Source organism: Salvelinus namaycush, chromosome 8 (genome assembly GCF_016432855.1).
Source record: "Salvelinus namaycush isolate Seneca chromosome 8, SaNama_1.0, whole genome shotgun sequence".
NCBI lineage: Eukaryota > Metazoa > Chordata > Actinopteri > Salmoniformes > Salmonidae > Salvelinus > Salvelinus namaycush.
The window spans coordinates 64679365-64692013 of NC_052314.1; the positions used below are offsets into that span (position 1 = coordinate 64679365).

The following is a 12649-nucleotide window of genomic DNA, read 5'->3' on the forward strand; positions in this document are numbered from 1 at the left end:
CCGCATGAGAAGGAGCTCCTGTTTTGAGATCACCACCTACCTTGGTGCCCCACTGGGGGGGTACTCTCAGCTGCCGCATGAGAAGGAGCTCCTGTTTTGAGATCACCACCTACCTTGGTGCCCCACTGGGGGGGTACTCTCAGCTGCCGCATGAGAAGGAGGTGCTGATTTGAGATCACCACCTACCTTGGTGCCCCACTGGGGGGGGTACTCTCAGCTGCCGCATGAGAAGGAGCTGCTGATTTGAGATCACCACCTACCTTGGTGCCCCACTGGGGGGGTACTCTCAGCTGCCGCATGAGAAGGAGGTGCTGATTTGAGATCACCACCTACCTTGGTGCCCCACTGGGGGGGGGGGGGTACTCTCAGCTGCCGCATGAGAAGGAGGTGCTGATTTGAGATCACCACCTACCTTGGTGCCCCACTGGGGGGGTACTCTCAGCTGCCGCATGAGAAGGAGGTGCTGATTTGCCCCCTATGAAGTGTTCAATAGACAATATTTTCTATTCCATTCATATTAGGATAATTCCCAATGGGCACATACGTCAAGTCAACATCCATTCCACGCTGGTTCAACCTAATGTCATTGAAATGACATGGAAACAACGTTGAGTCAACCGGTGTGTTGGTTCTTTCACAAAATGTTACATTAAAATGTATCACTGAGAAATCGCTGGAACTGTGACGTCATTACCAGTTACTCACACAACCTGAGAGCCTGTGACCGTGTGACCATAGGATCTGGTACTTCTGTGTGGGAACAATGTTTGTGGTTGTGTGGGCTTGTATTAGTCAGATGTCTGACCAGGTATAAGTAGACCTTTGCAGAAAAGCTGCAAACACAAGTCCTGAAGCTAATCAATACAAAACAACCTCAATCGTGCTCCAGTCTGGTAAGTTGAACTCAGATCATTATAATATCAGATGTTACAACAACAGTGGTGGTATCAGATATAGTACTGTCAGTAGTAGTATTCATTATTTCTCTATAGAGTTTATATCAGTAGTACTAACTAAATGACACTAGGTTGTTGTATGTAGCTAATGTTGTTATTTCTCTATAGAGTTTATATCAGTAGTACTAATTAAATACTACTAGATTGTTGTAGCTAATGTAGCTAGGATTTTTTTATTTTTGCAAAACGCTATAAAACCATTGTATCCATTGTTTAGCTGGAATGTAATGTTTTTATCCTTTATATTTGACTGTAATATGTGGTTGTCTCACCTAGCTACTGTACAGTGCCTTCAGAAGGTGTTCACGCCCCTTACATTTTTCCACATTTAGTTGTGTTACAAAGCGGGAATGAAATGGATTTAAATGTCATTTTTTTGTCAAAGATTTACATAAAATACTATGAGGTGTCAGAGTGGAAGAAATTATTTTACATTTGTGAAAAGTTAATGAAAAATAAAACACAAATATATCTTGATTAGGTAAGTATTCAACCCCCTGAGTCAATACATGTTAGAATCAATTTTGACAGCAATTACAGCTGTGAGTCTTTCTGGGTAAGTTAAGAACTTTGCCTAGCTGTATTGTACAGTATTTGCATTTTTTATTTTATTCTTAAAGCTCAATCAAGTTGGTTGTTGATCATTGCTAGATAGTCATTTTCTAGTCTTGCCATAGATTTTCAAGACGATTTAGTCAAAACTGTAACTAGGTCACTCAAGAACATTCAATGTCGTCTTGTTAAGCAACTCCAATGTACATTTGGCCTTGTGTTTCAGGTTATTTCCTGCTGAAAGGTTCATTTATTTCTCAGTGTCTGGTGGAAAGCAGACTGAACAAGATTTACTCTAGGATTTTTCTTGTGCTTAGCTTTATTCCCCCCCAAAACTCCCTAATCCTTCTCAATGACAATTATACCCATAACATGATGCAGCCATCACCATGCTTGAAAATATGACAAGTGGTACTCAGTGATTTGTTGTGTTGGATTTTCCCCCTAATATAACGCTTTGTATTCAGGATATAATTAATTTATTAGCATTTTTTTGTGCAGTTTTACTTTCGTGTCTTATTGCAAACCGGTCGCATGTGTTGCAACATTGTATTCTGTACAGGCTTCCTTCTCCTTCTGTCAATTAGGTTCGTGTTTTGGAGTGAGTACAATGTTGTTGATCCATGCTCAGTTTTCTACTATCACAGGCATTACAATCTTTAACTGTTCTAAAGTCACCATTGGCCTCATAGTGAAATCCCTGAGCGGTTTCCTTCCTTTCTCTATAGAGTTTACGTATATCTGTTGTCATTCTGCAGTCAATTGGAAAAAAGTACCAAGACAATTATTGAATGAGACTTGATTGACAGTAGTTTTACTTCACAATAAAGCCTTTATCAAATGGTGGCTTTCCAAAAACTCCCATCAAATTTTAGAAGTGAATAATATCAAAGTTATTTCTATAATGAATATAGTGATTGCCAGTATGTCTATGTTTACTAGCAGCTCCTATATGGTCTTTTTGCAATTAGTTTTAAAATGTGAAAAACATCAAAGCTATGTTGTATCATGTTTGGTATTATTATGATGATTGGTATTTGTCTCCTGTACATGTTGTTTTACTACAGGTGCTATTAAAGTCATGGGGAGAGACAACATCCTAACCTTTGCTGTGCTGTTTGTCTTCCATGATTGGACTCTGGGTGTGGACTCGAAGATGGTAAGATGTGGACTCCAAGATGGTGCTTCCAGCATATAGTCTTGCTACTTTTAATCTGAGAACAAGATTGTTACAGTAAAAAAAAAAATCATAATAATAATATATATAAAACTGTTCCTCTGTATTCTCCTCCGTATTCTTTTGAAGGTTCATCTCCATCAGCCTGGTCTCAATTCCAGCATATCCTTAGACATGGTCGTTGACTCTGTTGACGACATGTATGACGGCTGCACTAAACAAATGTACAACAAGGTGGAGAAGGAAGGATATCTTGTACATGAAAACAAAGAGCCCTTCAAAAATGCCTGGAAGTGGGCAGAAAGTTGTGCAAAAAATGTGAAGGAACGATTCCGAAAGGACAGTTCTGAATACAATGTTGAGGACAAACTTTCACATAATCATATCAAGGCTATCTGTGCTTACACAACAGGTCATCCTTCAATACACTCAGAGTTCAACCATGCAGTCCGGACCAGCAGATATAAGTATACAACCTCCTTCCAGTTCCACTCCCTGCATTTCCTTCTGACTGACGCCATTCGCCTCCTGAAAAAACAACAACAACATTGTAACACCACATACAGAAGAACCAAAATGAAGTTTGTGGGTAAAGTTAACACAACTATTAGATTTGGCTACTTTGCCTCCAGTTCTCTCAACAAGGACAATTCTGAATTTGGAGACAAGTCCTGCTTTGAGATAGAGACGTGTTTTGGCGCTTACCTGAAGTCCTTCCCCAAAATGGGGAAAAAAGAAGAGGAGGTGTTGATTCCACCATATGAAGTGTTCAAAGTTACTGAAGTACTCAAGAAAGAAGATGATCCAACACTTTGGTGTGATGTTGTGAACAAACTACAGAGCACCAAAATACCCATGAGTAACCTGAATTGCAAAATCTTTAAGAAGCCAATTATTAATTAAGAAAATTAACATTGAGTCATTTCCCCTAAAGAGGATGTAACTCAACCAGCTCAGCTTCTTATTCTTATGCTTCTTACAAAAATAAATACAATAAAATGTTACGTGACCATAGTTTCTATTGTAATAAGTTAATTGGATTATTTGTGAATGTTACATACAAATCTCATCCTGACTACATGAAATAGTTATTATTAAGATGTGTGTATTAGCCTGTGTATCAGACTCCATAGGAGACTTTAAAGCACTTACATGTTTTCTGCAGCTTGTTTCAACATGAATAAAGAAAATCATTGAGCAAGAATACTGTATTCGTCATGTATTTTTTGTTTGAACTATTAACGGACTACGTTTAGACAAAGTGAAATTATAAAATGGGCCATGGATTAATCTATAATATTACTTGACAAGTTTAATTGTTCAATAAAGTTATGCTTAATTACTTCCCCCGAGGTGGCACATAAAGCCACAAATAAAGTGATGCCCGAAACTACCAATTGGTACTGAAGGAATTTAAAAAAAAAATCCCATGAAACATTCAAAATCATGTAAAAACATTAAAACATTTACTACTTTCACAAAAAGACAACATAAGGCATCATGGAATTATACAATTAATGTTCTGGAATGTTCTTCCATAGAATACTTCTAACAGTCCAACATGGCTTTTGACCAATCATATGGCCAAATAAGGATTGACTGGCTGGCTCCACAGTACTGTTACAGAGCAAAATTGGCGTCTTGACTTAAATTGGCCGACAGGCGTCACTCATCACCAGCTGATTCTCATAGCAGGTGGGGCCCCACCCCTGCTGTCCCTGATTGGCTCCCCTCCTATTTCTGTCCTCCAATGGGGTGCAAATACACACGTGATTCTCTGCTGGTTGGTTAATAAATCAATATGCAGCACAGATAAACACACACACACTCAGTCAAGTGAAAAAGTCTCCCTCCCCCCCCTTCTCTCTCTCTCCCTCTCTCTCTGTATCTTCCTCCTTCTTCCTTCCTTCCTCCCTCCCTCCACCCCCCCCTCTCTCTCTCTCCCATCTCTCTGTCCCTCCCTCCCTCAGGTTGGAGGTGTGCAGGGCCAGGATGGAGCCTCTGGCTCCCATGTAGAGTGTGTCAGAACTGGGGTCCAGCAGGAGGACGCTGGTGTTGGACACCCCCAGAACTGCGCCTGATGAATAAATGAACTAAGCTGATGCTGTGTTGTTTGTTTATTAATTTGGGTCTAAAAACAAGACATAACCAATTAGTTTTCAAATAGAATAATGGACATTTTACAGTATATCCCTCATTTCTCAGCATACCATATATTAAACTGCCTTTTTCAAACCTCTCCTCTGGAGCCCCAGACATTAAATGTTGTAGCCCTGAACTAGGATGCCTGATTTGAATAGTTAAAGGCTTCATGATTAGTTGACAAGTTGAATCAGGTGTACTACTTAGTTCTGGAATTGTTCAAATACATGGAATGGCTGGGGGTCCCTGAGAAGAGGTTTGAAAAAGGTTTAAACAATAAACTCAATACCAGTATTTTCACTGACAAAACACCTTCTCACACAGCCAATATATCACTTTGTTGGAGAGAGAGAGAAAAAAAATCTTGGTCCTCCTCTCCCTCTCCCTCTCCATCCCCATCGTTGGGCTCTCCTTTCCTCCAGAGGCTGGAGAAAACACACAAAGATAGGGCTGGATTCAACCACGGCTGGCTGGTGGCACCATAATTGGGGAGGAAGGGCTCATGGTAACGGCTGGAATAGAATGGTATCAAATACATGGTTCCCATGGTTTCCATGTGTTTGATACTACTCCATTCACTCCATTCCAGCCATTAACATGATGGCACGTCCTCCCCTCACCTGCCTCCCCTGGCAACCAAACCACTTCAACACTTATGCATTCTCTTGTTTAGCGATATCGAGTCTTTACAGTTTGACTGTCCGCATGGTCAGTAGTATCTAGTCTATTGACGCAAGGAGCATCAATCTAAGTAATATAATGAAGAAATGCCCTTCAAAATCTGTCAGTTTAAGCTAGAGATGTCTGTTTTTTGCATGGGCTGCTTCTCAATCTACCATATCTGCCTATAGTGGACGTCCACATCTGCTGTGGAAGGTGTCCGTGTTACAACTGCGTTTGTCAGACCATGAAACATCCCGAAAAATGGTCTTCTCACGAAAACGTCTGTTGGCCTACTAAATAATATGTATAGATGAGACTCTCACAAACACGATGGTGTTCTCCGTTTTGCTCTACGACCCATACAAGTATCATGGAACTGTTTTGAAGGTAACCGGTACCGGTAGAAAATGAATGGAAGTATGGAAGTAATTTTGCGCCTACCCCAAAAAAAGGGCAAACGGCTTAGACTCTCAATCCACCACTTACGCCTTTGTCGCCTTTCAGCATCTGTAGTGGAAAGTGCTGTTTGTCAGACAGGAGACAAAATCAGTCTTCTCATAAAAACATCTGTAGCATCTGAACGGTTCAGCCTACTAACTAATATGACCACTCTATGGAAAGTTGGACTTTCACAAACATGAGAGTCACGGAACCCATACAAATAAATGGAAGTAGGGGTTCAATATGTGTAAAAAATATATACAGTCGTGGCCAAAGGTTTTGAGAATGACACAAATATGAATTTTCACAAAGTCTGCTGCCTCAGTTTGTATGATGGCAATTTGCATATACTCCAGGATGTTATTGAAGAGTGATCAGATGAATTGCAATTAATTGCAAAGTCCCTCCTTGCCATGCAAATGAACTGAATACTAAAAACATTTCCACTGCATTCCAGCCCTGCCACAAAAGGACCAGCTGACATCATGTCAGTGATTCTCTCGTTAACACAGGTGTGAGTGTTGACAAGGACAAGGCTGGAGATCACTCTGTCATGATGATTGAGTTTGAATAACTGACAGGAAGCTTCAAAAGGAGGGTGGTGCTTGGAATCATTGTTCTTCCTCTGTCAACCATGGTTTCCTGCAAGGAAACACGTTCCGTCATCATTGCTTTGCACAAAAAGGGCTTCACAGGCAAGGATATTGCTGCCAGTAAGATTGCACCTAAATCAACCATTCATCGGATCATCAAGAACTTCAAGGAGAGCGGTTCAAATGTTGTGAAGAAGGCTTCACGGCGCCCAAGAAAGTCCAGCATGCGCCAGGACCGTCTCCTATAGTTGATTCAGCTGCGGGATCGGGGCACCTCCAGTACAGAGCTTGCTCAGGAATGGCAGCAGGCAGGTGTGAGTGCCTCTGCACGCACAGTGAGGTGAAGACTTTTGCAGGAGGGCCTGTTGTCAAGAAGGGCAGCAAAGAAGCCACTTCTCTCCAGGATAAACATCAGGGACAGACTGATATTCTGCAAAAGGTACAGGGATTGGACTGCTGAGGACTGGGGTAAAGTCATTTTCTCTGATGAATCCCCTTTCCGATTGTCTGGGGCATCCGGAAAAAAGCTTGTCCGGAGAAGACAAGGTGAGCGCTACCCTCAGTCCTGTGTCATGCCAACAGTAAAGCATCCTGAGACCATTCATGTGTGGGGTTGCTTCTCAGCCAAGGGAGTGGGCTCACTCACAATTTTGCCTAAGAACCCAGCCATGAATAAAGAATGGTACCAACACATCCTCCGAGGGCAACTTCTCCCAACCATCCAGGAACAGTTTGGTGACAAACAATGCCTTTTCCAGCATGATGGAGAACCGTTGCCATAAGGCAAAAGTGATAACTAAGTGGCTCGGGGAACAAAACATCGATATTTTGGGTCCATGGCCAGGAAACTCCCCAGACCTTAATCCCATTGAGAACTTGTGGTCAATCCTCAAGAGGCTGGTGGGCAAACAAAAACACACAAATTCTGACAAACTCCAAGCATTGATTATGCAAGAATGGGCTGCGATCAGTCAAGATGTGGCCCAGAAGTTAATTAACCTCTCTTGGGTAGGGGGCAGTATTTTCACGTCCGGATGAAAATCTTGCCCAAAGTAAACTGTCTGTTACTCAGGCCCAGAAGCTAGGATATGCATATAATATTTGGATAGAAAACCCTCTAAAATTTCTAAAACTGTTAAAATTATGTCTGTGAGTATAACAGAACTGATATGGCAGGAGAAACCCCGAAGACATACCATCCCCCCAAAAAAATGTTCAGCCTACCGCTGTTTTCAATGGCTGCCACTTTCATTATATGGCGAAATCCTCCCAGATTGCAGTTCCTAGGGCTTCCACTAGATGTCAACATTCTTTAGAAAGAGTTTCATGCTGGTTTTTTGAAAAAAGAGCCAGAAAATTTAGTTTTTAGGTGGCTCCCATTGTGGCTGTAGTGTTTCCAAGCACGTGGTAGAGACCGCGTTCTTTGGTATTTTTCTCCGGTAAGCACAAATGTTTTCGTTTATTTACGTATTAGGGTATTAAGGTTTGATTATAAACATTGTTTGACTTGTTTGGAAAAGTTTATTAGTAACGTTTGGGATTAATTTTGTATGCATTTTGATGGAGGGAAACTGGGTGGATTATTGACTGAAGCGTGCCAGCTAAACTGAGTTTTTATGGATATAAAGAAGGACATTATCAAACAAAAGGACCATTTGTGATGTATCTGGGACCTTTTGGAGTGCCAGCAGAAGAAGATCATCAAAGGTAAGACATTTATTATATCGCTATTTCTGACTTTCGTGGCGCACCTGCCTGGTTGAAATATGTTTTTCATGCTTTTGTATGCGGGGCGCAGTCCTCAGATAATCACATGGTGTAAGGACTTAAATGTATTTGGCTAAGGTGTATGTAAACTTCCGACTTCAACTGTATGTTTTAATTATTGTGATAGGCTCATGTTCTAACGGTATGGCATATCCCCACTATTTATTTGGCTGGTACTCTGTGCCAGACCATTCAGGATTACATTAACCCATTGTATACTAGACACCTAAAAAAAATATATCTCAATCTGTAGCTGGTCTCTCTCTTTAGTATTTAGTCAGGCTGTTGTAACTGATCTGTAGCTGGTCTCTCTCTTCAGTCAGGGTGTTGTAACTGGTCTGAAGCTGGTCTCTCTCTTTAGTCAGGTTATTGTAGCTGGCCTGTAGCTGGTCTCTCTCTGCAGATGAGTTGGTCTTATAGGCTAAGAAGCTCTTAGAGACCCCATCATCTGTCACAACAACAGAAAAGCTAATGGAGATAATCACAGACCTGCTGGTGATTTGTAGAAATGATAACTTAAGACTTACAGTGGACAGACAGGCCGATTGTCCAGGGCCAGTAGAACACACAGCAGCCCCAGACACACTGCAGCAACTAGGAAGGGTCTCTTTCCTGTGCTATCATGATCTGTGTGTGTGTGTGTGTGTGTGTGTGTGTGTGTGTGTGTGTGTGTGTGTGTGTGTGTGTGTGTTTAACCAGAAGTCCCCACAAGAATAGTAAACAAACAAAAATGTACCAAATGGGGACATTTAATTTGTCCCCACAAGGTCAAATGCTATTTCTAGAGTTAAGGTTAGAATTAGTGTTAGGGGTAGAATTAGGGTTAGGGTTAGGATTATGGTTAATGTTTCGGGTTAGGGTAAGAGTATGAGTTAGGAGGGTTAGGTTTAGGGGTAAGGAAAAATAGGATTTTGAATGGGACTGAATTATGTGTCCCCACAAAGTTAACTGTACAAGACTGTGTGTGTGTGTGTGTGTGTGTGTGTGTGTGTGTGTGTGTGTGTGTGTGTGTGTGTGTGTGTGTGTGTGTGTGTGTGTGTGTGTGTGTACCTTACCTGTTGTTGTGTGGTCCCTTGGGTCACTGCATACTCAGTCTTGTTTCTCCAGTCATTTCAAAGATAGGCTCTTCATTTTCATAGATGTCGGCTCTATTGTGAAACTGGTCCCCTAAAACACATTGTATTCCTCTAACATCTTCATTGATATAAACAGTGGCCCCAGACATCTCCATAGTCTACCACTATCTCTCTATGAGAGCTGTCCAGTGTGTTCAGTCTGGCACTTGCTATTTGTGATGATGGACAGGACACTATCATACCAGGAAGATATAGATCATAGAGGGGAAGTGGAGAACAAAGGCTAGCTGCTAACGTAAATTACATGTCATACATAACAGCTCCAAGTTTCCCAAACTTCTTTCACTTTTCTGCAGATTTACTTTTGACATTTTAGTCATTTATCCAGATCAACTTTGAGTTGATGCAATCATGTTAAGATAGCGAAGTGAGACAACCACATATCACAGTCGTAGTAAGTACATTTTTCCTCAATAAAGAAAGTCCGTGCAAAGTCAGGGGAGGGGGGTGTAAGACTGAGATGTCTTGTTTTACATTATACTGCAGTGGGCTAAATCACGGCAGGGTGTCACACGGGTGTCACGGCTGTCTTCCTCTTCTTCCTCTGAAGAGGTGTAGCAAGGATCAGACCAATACGCAGCGTGGTAGGTGTCCATGTTTTAATATAGAAAACTAAACCTGAACACAAATACAAAAACAATAAACAAACCGAAACAGTCCCGTGTGGCATGAACACAGACAAAGGAAACAATCACCCACAAAATACCCAAAGAACATGGCTGCCTAAATATGGTTCCCAATCAGAGACAACGATAAACACCTGCCTCTAATTGAGAACCAATCTAGGCAACCATAGACTTACATAAACACCTAGAATGAACACAACCCCATAACTCTACAAAACCCCCCTAGACAGTACAAACACTCTAGACGAGACAAAAACACACAAACCACCCTCGTCACACCCTGACCTAACCAAAATAATAAAGAGAACAAAGATAACTAAGGCCAGGGCGTGACACAGGGTCACAGTGTTTCTTGGTAGTCTTAAAGAAATCTCCTTTGAAACAAAAGTATACACCTCACACACATGGTTATGGGCTCACAAAAAATAAGACACCTGTACCATGTCAAATATAGAGTTGAAATGTATTCCATTTTGAGTTTGCATCCCAATATTACACTTTAAATACATCACGGAAGACTGAAATACAACAAAACCGTTTGACATTGAAACACCAGATTTTCAGCCAGGTTTTTAGAAATAATGTTTATTAATTATGAAATTATGAAAAATATCTTTAACATTCCACCCATGAAGCCACTAAATAATTTGACTGCTGGAAAAGGCTACAATACTCTGATGAGATAGGGTTTCATATGTTTTCGGAAGATGGGCAGGGACTCTACTGTCCTAGCATCAGGTTCCACCATTGGGGTGTCAGTACAGAGAAGAGCTTTGACAGCACTGAGCAGGAGCTGATATCCTGTAGTTGTGGGAGGGCCAAGAGACCAGAGGTGGCAGAACAGATTGCTCGGGTTGGGGTGTAGGGTTTGAGCATAACCTGAAGGTAGGGATGAGCAGTTCCTCTCGCTACTCCGTAGGTAAGCACCATGGTCTTGTAGTGGATGTGATCTTCAACTGGAAGCCAGTGGAGTGTGCAGAGGAGCGGGGTGACATGGGAGAACTTAGGAAGGTTGAACACCAGATGAGCTGCGGCATTCTGGAGAAGTTGCAGGGGTTTGATGGCACAAGCGGCGGGAGCCCAGCCAACAAAAGAGCTGCAGTAGTCCAGACGGGGTGTGATAATCACCTGGATTAGGACCTGCACCGCTTCCTGTGTGAGAAAAGGTCTTATTCTATGGATGTTGTAGTACATGAAAATGCAGGAGCGAGTCACTGCTTTGATGTTTGCAGAGAACGACAGAATGTTGTCCAGGGTCACGCCAATGTGCTTTACATGCTGGGAGGGGGACACCGTGGAGTTGTCAACTGTGATGGACAGGTCTTGGAGAGGGCAGGCCTTCCCTGGGAGGAAGAGCAGCTCTGTCTTGTCGAGGTTGAGCTTGAGGTAGTGGGCCGACATCCAAGCTGAGATATCTCCTATTCACATAGAGATGCATGTCGCCACCTGGGTGTCAGAAGGGGGGAATGAGAACCCCACACCAGCCCAGCAGGTGCTAGCCCACCAAGCCAAGCACAGGCTTGCCCACATCAACCCCATGAAGGACTGGTGTGGGCTTGCCCGTTTCAGGCTGATGTGGGTATGCTGTCAGCTGGCCCGTGCTGGGTTAGCCTGTGTCGGGCCAGTGTGGGCTATCCCGAGAGAGAGAGAGAGAGAGAGAGAGAGAGAGAGAGAGAGAGAGAGAGAGAGAGAGAGAGAGAGAGAGAGAGAGAGAGAGAGAGAGAGAGAGAGAGAGAGAGAGAGAGAGAGAGAGAGAGAGAGAGAGAGAGAGAGAGAGAGAGAGAGAGAGAGAGAGAGAGAGAGAGAGAGAGAGAGAGAGAGAGAGAGAGAGAGAGAGAGAGAGAGAGAGAGAGAGAGAGAGAAGAAGGAAGTTCTGTGCACTGTAGGAGGCTGTATGTGTTACAGTATATTGTCATGGTGATGTTAAAAACTTTTTTTCACATGACAAGTCATTCCACACCTCCAGAGGATCCTGTCTATTTGTGTTCATCTCAGCACAGTCCTCCTCCCCAGAAGGGCCCTGACTATCAGGCTGTCCATCATACCAGTATCTACAGGGTAAACAACACTGAGAACCAGACAGTCAGACAGTCAGACACTGTGGTACAAACATCCTCTTCAATCAAAGACCAATGTTTTTGTTCTTAACTGACTTGCCTAGTAAAAAAAAAAAAAAAAAAACATCTTGAGAGAATGCAATTCTCCGGTAGGTACTTTCGGTAGATGTGCTGTCTTCACCATAAAGGTTGATAGTTTTTCAACCACATCAAATTTGTATCGAAGCCGAACTGAAATATTATCAGAAACGCGTTGGGCCGTTTTCACAGCTCTCTTTTTCACCACAACCGGTCAAACTGATGTCATTTTGAAAGTTCGCACAGAAAATATTTCCCTTTCTCTTTTTTGAATTTTCTCCACAGTCCCTAAACGTCTTGCTCCGTGAAAGATGACAGAGAAAACTTCACCGATGTCAACTAGATTGAAGCATTCATTAGAGCGATCTATTACGTTATTTTGTTGAGCAAGGGTTTGTTTCAGTATGATATGTTGGATAAAGGAATAAAGACAGACACCAATGTCAAGTTCAATAGCCTTG

General features: G+C 42.2%; 2 protein-coding genes across 2 annotated transcripts in view; one reads left to right on the top strand and one right to left on the bottom strand.

Annotated features, from left to right (window-relative positions):
• The window catches only part of LOC120053064 (CD209 antigen-like protein E), a 157652-nt gene that overhangs the window by 46730 nt on the left and 98273 nt on the right, over positions 1-12649 (bottom strand). The gene's annotated exons all lie outside the window — the stretch shown is intronic.
• LOC120053065 (ecto-ADP-ribosyltransferase 4-like) lies at positions 2590-3588 on the top strand. The gene is made up of 2 exons (XM_039000314.1): positions 2590-2667; positions 2815-3588. Exons 1-2 carry the CDS (start codon positions 2590-2592, stop codon positions 3586-3588), a joined length of 852 nt encoding a protein of 283 aa, XP_038856242.1.